This window comes from Felis catus, chromosome B3, assembly GCF_018350175.1.
Source record: "Felis catus isolate Fca126 chromosome B3, F.catus_Fca126_mat1.0, whole genome shotgun sequence".
NCBI lineage: Eukaryota > Metazoa > Chordata > Mammalia > Carnivora > Felidae > Felis > Felis catus.
The window spans coordinates 80,354,860-80,373,046 of NC_058373.1; the positions used below are offsets into that span (position 1 = coordinate 80,354,860).

An 18,187-nucleotide genomic window follows, 5' to 3' on the forward strand; every position below is an offset into this window, starting at 1 on the left:
ATTTTTTCTCATTGCCATGTAGTATTCCATTGTGTACATAAACCTCTTAGTGGGGATTCTTTATGGTGCTGGAGTGAAGAGGGTTAACTTTATATATTTCTAATATTATTTTAATTTTTTATAACAGGCATATATAATTTGCCCTTAGAAGAAAAGAGCTTTAAAAATTTTGCTAATATTCTACATTTTTACTTTTCCAGTTGACTGAACGTGCTTTGTATAGAATTTAAAATGCAGCAATTTCAGCATATAAAGATTACAGTGTTCTCAGTTTTCTGAGATTTTTCAGTGCAATTGGATTTTTTTTTTTTTTTTATAACTTTAGGATTTCAACCTTTGATAAAACTTGGAGTAATAAAGAGAGAAGTTAAGAGGTCTAATAGAGTTGATTCAATAATGAACTGAGGCCTTTGAGGAGCTTTTCACGTTACGTGAAGAATATGTTATCTTTAATTTTTTTTTTAGACTGTAATACTTCATTGTTAATTTGTAAAATAAATAATAATAATAACAAACCACTAAATTAACTAAGCTCTTTTCACTCTTTTCCTTTAAGTCAAATTAAAGTGAATCCTGTGAACAAACTCTTTGAACCTGTCTGTAGGAAGTCATATATTGATTTAGTTAATTCATTGAAAAAAATCTCTGATTGCACCGATTGGCCAATGCTATATAAAAAAAATAATCTTTTTTTTTTTTGACTCCCTGATGTTTCTTTTTTTTAAACCTTGCTTTTACTCTTGAGATAATAAATCTTCTTATGTTTGTAGCCTGAAATTGTATATACTTCTATTGTATTTTTGATGCTTAGGTGTTTTATAAGTATCCATTTTAATTATTAAGAGCTGAAATCATTGCTAACAATTGTTACAATAGGTGCTGTTCCTATAATCAGATGTTCAAGAGGAACAGCAGCGGAAATGGTAGCAGTGGTGAGTTCATGCAGATATCCATTGGCAATAAATAATAATGTGTCATTTGTTTTCCATAAGTACCTCAAGTGTTTTTGTTAATATTATATGATTACTATGGGTTGTATACTAAATACCAAAAGCAAGTATTTTTATTTTTTAACATTGGAATTCCACAAAAGATAAAAAGTAATCATTGTGTACTTTACATGATGGAGAAAAATGATTTTCTCTGATGTGCTGCTCCAGCTTTTCCTTGTTTACTAAAACGTATATTCGTCTTTCCGCTTTGTGTCTACAAGTAGTATTTTACACAAATTTGATCCCCCAAATCATTTTATATTTAACTTCATTTAGCAAATGTATATTGACATAACCATTTTTAAAATGAAGTTCATTTTGCTATTTTACTATATTGGAGTAAATTGAGCTTTCAAAAATTTGCTTTAAAAAATAAAAAATAAGATTTAGAGAAGTTACAAAAAGAATGAAAAGGAAACAAGGTAAGTGGTATTGAAAGATGGAAGATACACTCACCTTGTTTAGTTTTCTTAGCCAAAGTGAATCATTGATTGATGGAGGGCTGCTTTCTTTCACATATCCCGTCTCTATTCTGGAACCTCTTGTGGCGTCACTCTGTGGACACATTCCTTATACAAAGAGTCATGACTGGGGAAAGACGGTGGCTCATTGCAAATTGTTGCTGTACCTAAAGTAAAAATAGTGAATGAAAAGTGATTGGAAGTCAAATCAGGCCTGAGTCACAGTAGAAGAGGCATTGTTCTTTTTAAGTTCAAGTTATGATAATATTGAATAAAGAAGCTAAAATATTTAGATTTTAGAATTGCTGTTTTGTAAAGAAATTCCAAGTTTCTTAATTATGAAACTAAGAACATATTATGATTTTCCTGAACAAAATTCTGTGAAATTGTTTTTTAAAAGTTATTATCAAATTTGATTTTTCAGAAACTAGATAAGAAACTTCGAGAAAATCTCAGAGATGCAAGAAACAGTCTTTTTACAGGTGACACACTTGGAGCTGGCCAATTCAGGTATTATGTTAGTTAATATAGGACTTGAAAAGAAATTTATAGATTTATAGCATTTTTGGGGTTGTTTTCTTATGTTATAAAATACCCTTATACTTGTAATTGAAATTTGTTTCTTTTTAATGAGGTAATCACTGTCACGGTTTTGACTCAGATTGTTCTTGTAATACAAGTGAAATATTTTATTTAATTTACGTTCTGTTGTTAGCATTTTGTCTTTTGCATTTTTGTCATCTGTAGGGGAAATTTTTCTCTTTATATGGCTTTGAAGGTCAGAAGCCATTTTATACTGATTATCATTAAGCCTGTTGGTAATAACATTAAAAATAAGTGAAAAACTTGTGATGCTTTTGTATGTCTTGAGCTATCAACTGGTTTCTGTTTTTACCTTGAAATATTTGTTTATTAAAATCAATGGGCAATATTGGTGTAAAGAAGTAAAGAAACCCACACAGATGGCTGAGAATTATTTCAAGGGGAATAGACAATATTTTGGAAAATTAATTCCTACCCCCACTTTTAGGTGAATTAATAAATAAAGCCTGTGAAAATAAACTGATACTTAGAGAGTATAATACCTTCTTGGAATGATAATTCTATGGTAAATTTCCATAGACTTCAAGTTAATTTAGATGGATCCTACGGTCTTATGTACTATTTCTATAATTTGCAGTTTATACTAGCATTGTGTTTCAGTTGTTTGTTCGGCTGTCTCGGCTCCTACGTTATTTTAAAATCTTCTGTGATTTCATTGTTGGCTTTAAATATTCTTCAAAATGTTTCTCATTAAAGAGAGCAGAAATGTGAAATTCTCAGCTAATTTTTTTTTCAACAGAAGGAACTACTATAGCATATTTTACTTAACAGTTCCCTTCTTACAGTGCTCTCATAAAAGCCTTAGAAACCAATATAAAGGCACTGTTTTATTTGGATAATTTCTAAAAACTTATTTATAATAATATTAATAAATAATTTATAACATAGTGGTCATTTTTAATTTGTTGGATGCATTTCTAAATTATTTTAATTAGGAGTCAGTAGCCTTACTGTTGTTAAATACATTTGAATCCATTTGTAGGTTAATGATTCTCCATAAGAATTTGGCAATGTCTGGATACCTGTTTGGCTTTGACACCTGGGTAAATGCTACTGGAATCTAGTGGGCTACATTATAGGATGCTGCTGAACATCCTACAGTGCACAGAATAAGCCCCAAATCTCACTAGTGCTGAATTAAGAAACTGCCATAGGCAATCCTTCCTTGCCTTTCACCTAGCTCTGGAGTAATAAATGATAGTAGGTGGTAACTTTGCCACTCCTACTTATTTATTGCAGAGTTTTATAATCAGTGCAGTGCATTTATAATCAGTACAGTGTAATGAGTTACTAAAATGGTCAAAGGTCTCTAGCAGGAAAAAACGTGCATAATTAATATAATCAGATAACAGTATCTTGTAAAATTGATGTATACTCTTGATACAGTAGTGCCAAATTGGTAACCAGATGACTTTGTGCCTCACTTTGCTTTAAGTCTGCTTCACATCAATAATATATGAAGTATCTGGTAGGTGAATAATAATATAATTAGGTACCGTTGTGGCTTAATGCTTTTAGTTTTATATCTTATAATGGGATAGGGTTTCATAAGGTTCTTCTCTAGAGTTGCTGTTTTGAATTTGTGTTTACAGAAAAAAAGTTGTAATTTGTTATTTGAAACTGTCAAACATTAGTGTACATTTATAAGATCCTACTCTGTCTTCTAATTTTCCCAGAAACTGACAATAGCTTTCCTTTTTTCCAGAAATGTGAAATACAAATCTGAATAGAAGCAACTTATTCTTACTTTGATAACTATACAATTATTCTGTAAAAGTACTTGTATAGATTTTATCCTTTAAGACAATTCCCTGAGACTTAATAATCTAGCATTATACACAGGCTCTAAGTAGTCCAAAGCATAGAGCAAACTATTATGGAATGTTAGTATTAGCATACTTATTGTTCATATCAGAATGGTATATACTGAAAGGTATTAGAAAAATGGAGATGTATATACTGTTACCAGGAGTTATATAATTTTTTAAATATATTTACAGCTTCCAAAGGCCTTTATTAGTCCTTGTTGACAGAAACATAGATTTGGCAACTCCTTTACACCATACTTGGACATATCAAGCCTTGGTGCATGATGTACTGGTAAGAGGTTAAATATACTACTTTTTACTAAAATGTAGTAACATTCATTGGTCCTTTTAATTTAAAATTAACGTCATGGCTACCAAAACACAGATGAGAAGGATGGAGGTGAGAAATATGAAAGAAAAAGTGATGGGATTTGGTATCACTGGATGTGGATGATGGAGAATAGTGAAGCGTTGAATTTATGATCTTTAAAGTGTAAGATTAATCATTTGTATTGTTGCCAGTGATGGAAAGAAAAGGAATGGAGAAAATGAGTGACTTTTAAAAAAGTTTTCATACAAGTTTTTTCATTTGTTTTTCCCATACTGAGAAAGTAAATAAATAATATGTTTCTCTCTAGGGAGGAAAGCCATAATTTCTCCCTTTTTCCTGGGAATCAGGTAGCCTCATTTTATGGTAAAAAGAAATAGTAATTTTTATATTACACCACATGTTTTCTGAAGTAATTCCATATATTTAAAATCATGTTTGAAACAAAAATCTGTATTTATATGCATACGTATATTCATGTATTAAATAGTGTGCATGGCATGTGATATACACAGATAAATAAAAGAGCCCCAGCCTTCAAAGGCACTGGGCAGAAAATATGTACACAAATAATTTCTGTACAAGACATAATGTAATAAAACCAGAATAGTCCCCATTTGATAGAAAAATTTAGACCCAAAGTTAAAGAATTTGAACCTAAATCATTTGCTCTGCAAAGACTAGCACTCTAATTTACTAATTTCTGGCCCAGGCCTCTAGGGATTATAGTATATAATAATATCGTTATTGCAAAGAGTTCCTGAAGTGTCATATAGAAAAGAAATGAAACACATGACAATAGATGGTTTTTTGTTTGGTTTGTTTCTTTAAAACCCATATTCTAGCTATAAGGTTTATTTAAATAAAGTTTTTATTTATTTTGAGGGAGAGAAGGAGAGGGAATCCCAAGCAGGCTCCGCACTATCAGTGTAGAGCCCTACACAGAGCTTGATCTCTAGGACCATGAGATCATGACCTGAGCTGAGATCAAGAGTCAGACACTTAACCAACTAAGCAACCCAGGTGCCCCTCCTGGGGTCTTGTGTTGTTTTAGACTCTAGGATGAGTGTTGATGTAATAGTAGGCAACTCTGATTCAGTATAGAGGGCAAGAAGAATCAAAGGGACTAATGAATTAAACCCTGAGTAAAGGAACATGGAAGCTAGTTTTAGGAGGTCATGTAAGAGGCTGAAGAAGAATTCAGCAACTACTGGAGGGCCTACTCTCTGACAAAATATTTGGGGAAAGATCTAAAGGAGGTAAGGTAGTGAATTAATATCTATATGGGAGAATAGCATTCTAGGCAGAATGATGCCTACCATGTTTAAAAGATAACAAGGTAGCCAAGATGACCAGAGCAAAGTAAGGCAGGGGGAAAATAGCAAGAGATGAAGTTAAATAGGATATGGGAAACCATGTAGCATAGGACATTATAGACTATTGTAGAGATATTGACTTTCAATTTGAGGGAAATGGGGAGCCACATGCAGTTTTGAGTAAAGGGTGACATCTGATACACATTTTAAGAGTATCACTCTAGCTGCTGTGTTGAAAACACTTTCTTTGGGGGGCATACGAAGAGTCAAGAGACCAGTAGGAAGCTATTGCAGTTATCTTAGCAAGAGATAATGATGGCCTACAACAGGATGGAAATGGTAAGGGTTATGACAATCTTTGGAATGTAGAGCATAGGATTTGCTGATGAATTGGATGTGGGATCTAAGAGAAAGAGAGAAGTCAAAGATAAGTCCAACAGTATTGCTTTTGCAAATGGATAGATGTTATTTATTGAGATAGGAGAGACATGGCAGGAGAAATTTTGGGGGCGAAGATCAGATGTTCAGTTTTAGACATGTTAAATGTGAGATGCCTGTTAAAGTATTCAAGCGTAGATATCAAATAAATGTATGAGTGTGGAGTTCAAGAAGAACATCTGGTCTAGAGAAATAAATTTTGGAATAGTCCATATATAGATTTAAAGTCAAGAGATAAAAGGAGATAACTAAGGGGATGAATATAGATAGAAGAATCCAAGAACTGAACTCTGAGGCATTTTTCAACATTGAGAGGTCAAGGTGAAGAATAGGAACTAACAGTATAATGTAGCAAGAACCAACCAGAAGTGAGAGATGAGAACTAGATTTGTGGTGTTTTGGAAGGCAGTGAATTCACTGTTTTCAGAGAGGAGGCAGGAATCAACTTAGACAAATGCTCAGGACTAAGAAGTCACCAATGTGTGTGGCAACATCAAGGTTATTACTGACTGGTAAAAGCAGCTTCCATAGTGTAGGGGCAGAACACTGAAGTAGGTTTAAGAGAGATTGAAAGAAGAGACAGAATGAATAGAGATAAACTGAAAGAGTTTTTGCTGTTTAGGACAATTGAGAAAAGTGGTGATTGCTGCAAGGGTGAGGTAAAAAACAATTTTTAAATGAGAAAAATTAGGGGCGCCTGGGTGCCGCAGTCGGTTAAGCGTCCGACTTCAGCCAGGTCACGATCTCGCGGTCCATGAGTTTGAGCCCCGCATCAGGCTCTGGGCTGATGGCTCAGAGCCTGGAGCCTGTTTCCGATTCTGTGTCTCCCTCTCTCTCTGCCCCTCCCCCGTTCATGCCCTGTCTCTCTCTGTCCCAAAAATAAATAAACGTTGAAAAAAAAAATTTAAAAAAAATAAATGAGAAAAATTATAATTTTTTTAAATTATATTATACATTAAAATTTATAAAATTATAAATTAAAATTTTTTAATGAGAAAAATGCCTCTGTAGATGGCATTAATGGTCAGGATGAGTATAGACCAGGATTTTTCAACCTTGGCATTGACATTTTGGACCCAATAATTTTTTGTTGTGGAGGGCTGCCCTGTGCATTGTGGGATGTTGAGCAGCATCCTTGGCCTTTACCGTCTAGATGTCAGTAGCACTTTCTCAGTTGTGACAACCAAAATGTCTACACACAGTGCCATACCCAGACTATGAAGAGGTGCAAAACTGCCTCTGAGTGAGAACTGCTGTTAAAGACTAATAGCAGGAATTTCAGAGGTGGAGTTGTTTTAGGGAAGAGGACAAGTGAAGAATCTGGGAGTAGCAAGGAAGACCCCTGTCTCAGTCCTGGGTCCAACCAGTTGGAGTTCATTTAGAGCAAGAAAGTACAGTGGAAGTTTCGAGTAGATGTTCAGAAAAGGAGATTTGGCTGTTGAATGAGTAGGAGTTCCAGTGGGTATGAGAGAATGGTTTCAGGAATTGGTTAGAAGTGAGAGATGGGATCTGAGGGAGGTAGTATAGGGAGCCATACAGAGATGGGCATGATGAGATAGTTTTGATTATCTTAGATTTGGTTGGTGGGCTCCTGGCTTTTGGGTGGGAGCTAAGGGTGGTATAGTTAGGAGTCATCTCTTCATTCCTGCTGGTTGTATGTGGAGGCTGTATAGAGCATTAAGATACTGCTATTTTTTCTAATGAAAGTACTTGATGCTTTGAGCACAGGAGTTAAGGTATATGTACAAGTAATTGCACTGTGAAGAAATATGCTTTTATTCCCCTTTGTTGGAAGAGAAAGTTGAGAAACATAACTTAGAGCAGAGCTTTTCTCAAGCCAGATAAGGCTTATACTGGTCTTTGAGGTTTTCAGTGTTGTAGAGTGAAATGAGAATAGAAAGGGCTGTGAATATTAATTTTTTTGTGTGTGCATTACCTTTTATTACCCTTGTATTTTTGTGAGATATATAATATAGTAATATTTATTTCCTGTTCTTTGGAGTTAAAATAATCCTTTTAAAAATACAAGGTGCTAAAAATAGATGGTAGAGGGTTTGTTTGGTTGGTTGGTTGGTTTTGCTCTCATCTTCAATTCACACAATTAAAAGTTGGCAATCTTGTGTCCGTAAAAATTCAGTTCAAAAAAATATTTTTTAAAATGTTTATTTTTGAGAGAGAACATGAGCCTCAGCAGAGGAGGGGCAGAGAGAGGGGACAGAGGATCTGAAGTGGGCTCTCTGCTCGCAGCAAAAAGCCTGATGTGGGACTTGAACTTATGAACAGTGAGATCATGAGCTGAGCCAAAATCAGATGCTCAATCGACCACGCGACCCAGGTGTCCCTCAAAAAAATATTTGTAATTGCCTGTTACATGCTAGTCACTGGGATATGTGGTAAACAAAGCAGATGTTACCCCCTGATTGCATGGAGGTTGGAGTAATGGATTCCTGTGGACATTTGGGTTATTGTTGGTTTTAGTTTTTGTTACAAATAATAGAACACATCTCTAGTTAACTTTCTTAGGCTAGGTTCTCAGATTCCATATTGCCTTTAAACAGTCTTTTCTCAGCATTATTATCAGAACATTTAGGTCTTATGAAAATAGTTTCCTTAAAGAGATTGGTTAAGATAAACTACACAAGTTACACTGACTTAATCCTGTTCATTAATTTTATTTTTTTATTTAAGATTTTTTTAATTAAAAAAAAAATTTAATTCCAGTACAGTTAACATACAGTGTTAGGGTTTCAGGCGTATAATCTAGTGATTCAGCAATTCTGTATATAACTCACTGCTTGTTAAGAGAAGTGTACCCTTAATCCCCTTCACTTATTTAACCCATCCCCTCTCACCTACGTCTGTTCTGGTTATCATCTCTTTGTTCACTATAGTCCAGAGTCTCTTCTTTGGTTTGTCTCTTTTATTTCCTTAGTTCATTTGTTTTGTTTCTTAAATTCCACAGATGAGTGAAATCATATGAAATCATATGTGTTTGAATGCATTCTTTCTCTGACATATTTCACTTAGCACTATGCTCCCTAGATCCATCCATATTGTTGGAGATGCAAGATTTCATTGTTTTTTTATGTTTGTATAATGCTCCATTGTGTGTATATACCATATCTTCTTTATCTGTTCATCTTTTGGCGGACAGCAGGTTCTTTCCATAATTTGACTATTGTAAATAATGCTGCAGTAAACATAGCATTGCATATATCCTTTCGAATTAGTGTTTTCATATTCTTTGGTTAAGTACCCATTTGTCCAATTACTGGATCATATGGTAGTTCCTGTTCATTAATTTTAATGCAGTTTCTAAATATGAAAAAACTATAACTGTGATATCATAAATTATGTCATTTTTTTTAAGTTAAAACTGCTGCTTTTGAGGTTTCCTTGAAATTTTTAACATTCTTAATAATTATTCCCTTTACTTCCACAAGATGGAGTAAAAGTTCTAGATAGGAACGGTAATCTAAAATTGGAGCTTGCTTTTTATATTAAAAATCTTTGCCTGAAAATCTGGAACACTGATAGTATTTATATATCTAGACCTTGGAAACAACTGAAAAATTCACACAGCTTCCCTGTGTGCCAGAAAGAGTGTGGTCATTTACCATGGGAAATACACTCTTCTAGTGAAAACCTTACAGTGCCCCTTTCCTTTTACTGGGATATAAGAAGCACGATTAATAATTAGTCATGATTCCTTTTTATTATACCCTGGTTGTGGGAAGGGTAGATTTGATTATTCATCTGCAATGAATAGTTACCATTGGGCAAAGGGGGATGGGCATTATTTCATCTTAGTATCTTGTTCTTTACTTGGGCTTTGTTTTTTCATATCTCAGGTGCCCTTTTTGTGTCTTTGGCCCTCTGCTACTGACTTTTATTATTTGAAACATTAAACCACAATTTATACTAATATGTAAAGGGTTTTATTTCCAATTGAAGAAAGGAAGTGGTTTCTAAATAAGTACTTTTAAAAGATTATTAGAAAAGCATTTTAGAAGCACTCCTTTTTTATTTTTATTTTTTTATTATTTTTTACTTTATTTTTTATTTTTTTAATATGAAATTTATTGTCAAATTGGTTTCCACACAACAGCCAGTGCTCATCCCAACAGGTGCCCTCCTTAATGCCCATCACCCACTTTCCCCTCCCTCCCACCCCCCATCAACCCTCAGTCGATTCTCAGTTTTTAAGAGTCTCTTATGGTTTGCCTCCTTCCCTTTCTGTAACTTTTTTTTTCCTTTCCCCTCCGCCATGGTCTTCTGTTAAGTTTCTCAGGATCCATATAAGAGTGAAAACATATGTTATCTGTCTTTCTCTGTATGACTTATTTCACTTTGCATGACACTCTCCAGTTCTATCCATGTTGCTACAAAAGGCCATATTTCATTCTTTCTCATTGCCAAGTAGTATTCCATTGTATATATAAACCATATCTTCTTTATATTTGTCAGTTGATGGACATTTAGGCTCTTTCCATAATTTGGCTCTTGTTGAAAGTGCTGCTATAAACATTGGGGTACAAGGGCCCCTATGCATCAGCACTCCTGTATCCCTTGGGTAAATTCCTAGCAGTGCTATTGCTGGGTCATCGGGTAGATCTATTTTTAATTTTTTGAGGAACCTCCACACTGTTTTCCAGAGTGGCTGCACCAGTGTGCATTCCCACCAACAGTGCAAGAGGGTTCCCATTTCTTGACATCCTCACCAGCATCTATAGTCTCCTGATTTGTTCATTTTAGACACTCTGGCATGAAGTGATATCTCAGTGTGGTTTTGATTTGTATTTTCCTGATGAGGAGTGACGTTGAACATCTTTTCATGTGCCTGTTGGCCATCTGAGTGCCTTCTTTAGAAAAGTGTCTATTCATGTTTTCTGCCCATTTCTTCACTGGATTATTTGTTTTTCAGGTTTGGAGTTTGGTGAGTTCTTTATAGATTTTGGATACTAGCCCTTTGTCCACTATGTCATTTGCAAATATCTTTTCCCATTCCATTGGTTGCCTTTAGTTCTGTTGATTGTTTCCTTTACAGTACAGAAGCTTTTTACCTTCCTGAGGTCCCAATAGTTCATTTTTGCTTTTAAGTCCCTTGCCTTTGGAGATGTGTCAAGTAAGAAATTGCTGCGGCTGAGGTCAGAGAGGTTTTTTCCTGCTTTCTTCTCTAGGTTTTGATGCTTTCCTGTGTCACATTCAGGTCCTTCATCCATTTTGAGTTTGTTTTTGTGAACGGTGTAAGAAAGTGGTCTAGTTTCATTCTTCTGCATGTTGCTGTCCATTCTGCCAGCACCATTTGTTAAAGTGACTGTCTTTTTTCCATTGGATACTCTTTCCTGCTTTGTCAAAGGTTAGTTGGCCCTACATTTGTGGGTCCAATTCTGGAGTCTCTATTCCATTGGTCTATGTGTCTGTTTCTGTGCCAATACCATGCTGTCTTGATGATTACAGCTTTGTAGTAGAGGCTAAAGTCTGGGATTGTGATCCCTCCCACTTCGGTCTTCTTCAATGATTACTTTGGCTATTCTGAGTCTTCTGTGGTTCCATACAAATTTTAGGATTGCTTGTTCTAGCTTCGAAAAGAATGCTGGTGCAATTTTGATTGGGATTGCATTGAATGTGTAGATTGCTTTGGGTAGTACTGATATTTTGACAATATTTATTCTTCCAATCCATGAGCACGGAATGTTTTTTCATTTCTTTGTATCTATTTCATTTTCCTTCATAAGCTTTCTATAGTTTTCAGCATACAGATCTTTTACATCTTTTGGTTAGGTTTATTCCTAGGTGTTTTATGCTTCTTGGTGCAGTTGTGAATGGAATCAGTTTCTTTGTCTTTCTTTTGCTTCATTGTTAGCGTATAAAAATGCAACTGATTTCTGTACATTAATTTTGTATCCTGCGATTTTGCTGAATTCATGTATCAGTTCTAGCAGATTTTTGGTGGTCTGTCGGGTTTTCCATGTATAGTATCATGTCATCTGCAAATAGCGAAAGCTTGACTTCATCTTTGCCAATTTTGATGCCTTTGATTTCCTTTTGTTGTCTGATTGCTGATGCTAGAACTTCAAATACTTTGTTAAACAATAGCGGTGAGAGTGGACATCCCTGTCGTGTTCCTGATCTCAGGGGGAAAGCTCTCAGGTTTTCCCCATTGAGGATGATATTAGCTGTGGGCTTTTCATAAATGGATTTATGGTGTTTAAGTATGTTCTTTCTATCCCAACTTGCTTGAAGGTTTTTATTTTTTTATTTTTTGTCATAAAATATGGATATTTTATTTCAGCTCTGGGAAATGAAAAAGTGGGGAACACATCCTTCTACCCAACATTCTAATTTAGCTGACATTAGTTTCAAAAAGGTAAAGCAAATATGTATGTGTATCTGTATAAATATTTTTGTGCCCACATACATATTTGCTCAGATTTTAGTCTCATCGGTGACTGCTAAAAATCATTAAATGCATCCCAATACTTCCAATTCTGCCTCTTTGTCAGTCATTTAATATTGTTTGAATTGAATTCAGTTTGTGTTTTAATCACTTATGTGATTAGTCAAACTGTACATTACATTAGAAGATGTAAGGGAAAAACTTGGTTTAGGTTATATTCTATGTATCAGTTACCCTTTACATGATTTTTTCATCATTATTTTCAACTTCACACATCTTGTAGTTCTCTATGCAAACTATTTCAGCTTCTAGTACTGTACATATCTATGTCTTCTGGTTGGGACTGCCCATGATCCATGAGCTTGGGGTCAGGCATAAACTGTGTAGCACCTGAGGTAGATTCTGATTTTGTCTTTGTGTCAAAGATGAGTTCTGTTGGCAAAAGCACTCAAAGATTCAGGTTGTGAGTTTTTGCGGATATTTCTATTTCACCAGAGTTTTCTTAGTTTTTTTCTCTAGGTTTGGGGAGTGATTCTTTTTTGTTGTTTTTGTCCACAATGATTTAACTGCTTCATAAATTTGCTGGTTTGTAGTATATGCCTTTTTCCCAGTTACCTTGGCAGTTATTACTGACTGAACTGGGTAGCAAACAGTTGCTACAGTGGCCAGTCCCAGAGGATAAGCAATTTTCTTAAACCTAGAACCTTTTCTTCCTGAAAACAAGCCTGCTAATCCTGAAACTGTAATCACTCCAGTTTTTGGAAGAAAATCTCTAGGTGGATTCTTCAGATAGACATAAGCATCTTTTCCAAATTGTACTGTATCCATTATCCCATTTTTCACAAAGACATAAACACCCTTGCACCAGCCAATATAATGACCAGTTGTTTTGCAGATGGATGCAAAGCCTATTTGTAAATGACCAGGCTGCTCTTTGACATATTTAGACTGCAGAGGTGGCGTGGTATATATGGGGAGCTGCTCTGGTTTTACTAGCTGCTTTTTCAGTTCTTCTTCTTTGGCTGCATGTACACTTACAGATGCACATATCAGACCTGCAGGTATGGTTGTCAGTTTTCCCATCGTAACAGCCGCCATATCTGTGACCTTCTCCATGTAAGTTTTCATATGGTGGGCAGAGAGGGACCAAACAGTTCAACTCTCTCTCGAGGGTTTTTATTAAGAAAGGATGCTGAATTTTGTCAAATGCTTTTCTGCATCAGTTGACAGGATTATATGGTTATTTTCTTTTATTAATGTGGTGTATCACATTGATTGATTTGCGAATATTGAACCAGCCCTGCAGCCCAGGAATGAATCCCACTTGATCATGGTGATTAATTCTTTTTATATGCTGTTGAATTAGATTTGTTAGTATCTTGTTGAGAATTTTTGCATCCATATTCATCATGGATATTGGCCTGTAGTTCCCTTTTTTTGCTGGGTCTCTGTCTGGGTTGGGAATCAAAGTAATGCTGGCTTCATAGAATGAGTCTGGAAGTTTTCCTTCCCTTTCTATTTTTTGGAACAGCTTAAGAAGGAAAGGTTTTATCTCTGCTTTAAATGTCTGGTAGAATTCCCCAGGGAAGCTATCTGGTCCTAGACTCTTATTTGTTGGGAGATTTTTGATAACTGATTGAATTTCTTTGCTGGTTATGGGTCTGTTCAAGTTTTCTATTTCTCCCTGTTTGAGTTTTGGAAGTGTGTGGGTGCTTCTTCCAGGTTGTCCAGTTTGTTGGCATATAAGTTTTTATAGTATTCCCTGATAATTGCTTGTATTTCTGAGGTATTGGTTGCAATAATTCCATTTTTATTCATGATTTTATCTATTTGGGTCCTCTCCCTTTTCTTTTTTGAGAAGCCTGGCTGGAGGTTTATCCATTTTATTTATTTTTTCAAAATTAACTCTTGGTTTCATTGATCTGCTGTACTATTTTTTTTAGATTCTATATTATTAATTTCTGCTCTGATCTTTATTATTTCTCTTCTTCTGCTGGGTTTGGAGTGTCTTGGCTGTTCTGCTTCTGTTTCCTTTAGGTGTGCTATTAGATTTTGTATTTGGTATTTTTATTGTTTCTTGAGATAGGTTTGGACTATAATGTATTTTCCTCTCAGGACTGCCTTCGCTGCATCCCAAAGTGTTTGAATTGTTGTATTTTCATTTTCATTTGTTTCCATGTATTTTTTGATTTCCTCTCTAATTGCCTGGTTGACCCATTCATTCTTTAGTAGGGTGTTCTTTAACCTCCATGCTTTTTTGGAGGTTTTCCAGACTTTTTCCTGTGGTTGATTTCAAGTTTCATAGCATTGTGGTCTGAAAGTGTGCATGGTATGATCTCAATTCTTTTATACTTATGAAGGGCTGTTTTGTGACCCAGTATGTGATCTATCTTGGAGAATGTTCCATGTGCACTCGAGAAGAAAGTATATTCTGTTGCTTTGGGATGCAGTGTTCTAATATATCTGTCAAGTCCATCTGATCCAACGTACCATTCAGGGCCCTTGTTTCTATATTGATCCTGTGTCTAGATGATCTATGCATTGTTGTAAGTGGAGTATTAAAGTCCCCTGCAATTACCACATTCTTATCAGTAAGGTTGCTTATGTTTGTGATATTTTTATACATTTGGTGGCTTCCATATTTGGTGCATAGACATTTATAATTGTTAGCTCTTCCTGATGGATAGACCCTGTAATTATTATATAATGCCCTTCTTCATCTCTTGTTACAGCCTTTAATTTAAAGTCTAGTTTGTCTCATATAAGTATGGCTACTCCAGCTTTCTTTTGACTTCCAGTAGCATGGTAGATAGTTCTCCATCCCCTCACTTTCAATCTGAAGGTGTCCTCAGGTCTAAAATGAGTCTCTTGTAGACAGCAAATAGATGGGTCTTGTTTTTTTATCCATTCTGATACCCTGTATCTTTTGGTTGGAGCATTTAGTCCATTTACAAAGATAGGTTTTAGAGTCATTGGGATATCTGTAAGCTTTTATACTTGTAGCAGTGTCTCTGGTACTTTGTGGTCCTTGCAGCATTTCACTCACAAAGTCCTCCTTAGCATCTCTTATAGGGCTGATTTAGTGGTGATGAATTCCTTCAGTTTTTGTTTGTTTGGGAAGACCTTTATCTCTCCTTCTATTCTAAATGACAGACTTGCTGGATAAAGGATTCTCGGCTGCATATTTTTTCTGTTCATCACATTCAAGATTTCCTGCCATTCCTTTCTGGCCTGCCAAGTTTCAGTAGATAGGTCTACGGCTACTCTTATGGGTCTACCTGCTATGGCTGCCTCCATTTTATTTTGCACCTCATAGCATTTTTTAATTCATCATGACTATTTTTTAGTCCCTTGATCTCTGTAGCAATAGATTCTCTGCTGTCCTCTATGCTTTTTTCAAGCCCAGCAATTAATTTTATGACTATTATTCTAAATCCTTGTTCTGTTATATTGCTTAAATCGGTTTTGATCAATTCATTAGCTGTCACTACTTCCTGGAGTTTCTTTTGAGGAAAATTCTTCCGTTTCATCATTTTGGCTAGTTTTCTGTCTCTTACGTGTTTTAAAAGCTTGTGTGGTCTGCACCTGTGAGCACCGCTGTATTAAAGGAGGGTCATATGCTGTCCAGGGCTTGGCCCTTCAGGACGTGTTTTTTGGGGGATTGTTACTTGCTCTCTGTGTTTGTGACTTTGGTTATTTTATTACCCTACTCGTAGTAATATTTTGTACCCTCCATGAGGTGTGCTTTGATTTGTTCCTTGGAGTAGCCCTGTAAAGGAAAACAGGTAGACAAACAGGAGACAAAAACACACAAACACACAAATTACACAAACAAATAAACAAAAACCTAAAGACTAAAACCAAAAAACCCAAAAACACCAACTACAAGTAAAGAAGAGGGTGGAGGCGGTGCTGATGGAAGAGCATATACAAAGAAAGAAATGACAGAAGTGGGGGGAAGGGGGAGTGGTAGGGGGCGGGGAGAAAAAATAAACATTGATTAGGCAGGGAGACTAAAAGGCTTAATCCAGAGAGAGAAAGGAAAATAAAGAAGGAGGTGGGGAAAACGAAATGAAAATCAAATTACCCAGAGAAACTATATGACTTGATTATTCCAGAGAGAGAGAGAGGAGTGTAAAGAAGGAGGTGTAGAACATGTATCAAGACAGTGGATTAAATATGCCTGTTGAGACAGACCAATAACCAGAGTAGCCAGCCTAGGGGAGGGAAGAGATAAGGAGGAGGAATGGGGGGTGGAGGGTGGAGAATAGATTTATATATCCAGAATTGACCTAGAGTTAATCTGGGTCAATGCTGCAGTGCTTGTAGGTAGTAGCTGTCCACAGGGTCTGTGCCACTCTGGTGGATGTGCAGTTACCCAGTACGAGGGGGCATGGTTTGGCGTTTTCTGGACCATCCTCCATTATGGGCCAAGGGAGTGATCCCTGAGGCTCTGCCTTGGAGTAGTGGTGGGTGGGAATGGTGATCTCCCAGTGTCTTCTCCACGGAGCCAGACCTGGTGGACTCCGTTGGAGTCATCCGCACTGTGCTGCTGGTGCAGACGGGGGCTGTCCTTCTTGTTCCACCACCTCCCATGACCTTGCGCTTGGCTAGGATTCAGAGTCCTGCTCCATGAGCTCTGGCGCTGGGGAAGCGCCTCTCAATGTGGCGTTACGTGGTCCGGCTGGCTTTGTCTGTGCTGCCACACTACAGGAAGGACCGACTTCTCCTATTGAGGATTGAGAGCCGCTGCCCTCACTGTGAGCCCCGGGGTGGCGGACGCAGGCAGGCTTTGTCTTTTCCCACAGCACTTCAGGGAAACGGCCACCTTATTCTCCTGCAGTCTGCACCCTCGGCCCAGCTACCACGCCTGGGGGTAGTGGACGCAGGCAGGTTCTGTGCTATCATGCAGCCTTCCAGGGAGGGAACCACTTTCGCCAGCTGTGGACTGAGCTTCTGACCTACAACCGCACCTAGGCCTGGCTCCCCTCCTCCCCAGGTGCACAAACAGGGAGCCAGCCCCAGTCCGAAGAAAGCCCTGCAGTTGGAGATCAGATCCCTCTCAGTCTCAGTGCAAGGTCTTTCTCCTGTCCAGCTCTGGTCCTGCACTTCCCGAGCCACTCTTTCTCTTCCCTTTGTCTTTCCACAGAAGAGGGTTCCTCCCCTCCGTGTCCACACAGCCTTTTTTATCTCCCCCAGTTCGCAATTACCCCCCTATCTTTTTTCCAGCTTTCCCATTTTCTTCCTAGTAGATTCAGTCTCTTTTCCTCCCAGGCTTTGGTGTTCAAGGTCCTTTGGCTTCTACACTTGTTTGTTTAAGAGACACAGGACATATGGATCCCCCTACTTCTCCATGTTGGCCCCCTCAATTCAAAGCACTCCTGTTTTTTAAAGATGTGTGATTACAGTATATTGGATCCTAAGTGTAGTTCAAAGTTTTATGCTTTGAAGATTGATGCTCTGTTGATCCTGTAGTCTTTATTAACACAAAACCCCTTGGACAACACTGTATTGGACTAGTTTGAGGCATTTGCCTAAAAGTCAAGTATGATGTAAACTTCTACTCCCTTAATCTAAGCTGTTCATAGGAAGCTCCTAATAAAAGTGTGTAGACTACATAAAAGCCAAGAAAACAACCTTGACTTCATTCATTTTTTAAAATGGTATTGTTTCATTGTATTTCCATATTCATTGCTATTTCTGAGCTTGAATTAAAATGTTATTTAAGGGAGGGGCTCCTGGGTGGCTTAGTTGGTTAAGCATCTCATTCTTTTTTTAGTGCTCTGACTTTATTTATTTATTTTGAAAGAGAGAAAGCGCATGTGCTAGCAGGGGAGGGGC

At 36.7% G+C, this 18,187-nt stretch overlaps 1 protein-coding gene and 1 pseudogene across 2 annotated transcripts in view; one reads left to right on the forward strand and one right to left on the reverse strand.

Moving 5' to 3' along the window:
- Positions 1-18,187, forward strand: part of SCFD1 (sec1 family domain containing 1) — a 117,520-nt gene that overhangs the window by 20,840 nt on the left and 78,493 nt on the right. For both annotated transcript variants that reach the window (XM_023255623.2, XM_023255624.2), the window contains exons 8-10: positions 877-932; positions 1,878-1,963; positions 4,057-4,156. In XM_023255623.2, coding sequence (XP_023111391.1) covers positions 877-932; positions 1,878-1,963; positions 4,057-4,156 — 242 coding nt within the window. The remainder of the gene's footprint in view (positions 1-876; positions 933-1,877; positions 1,964-4,056; positions 4,157-18,187) is intronic.
- On the reverse strand, positions 12,648-13,444 carry LOC101086485 (annotated as a pseudogene).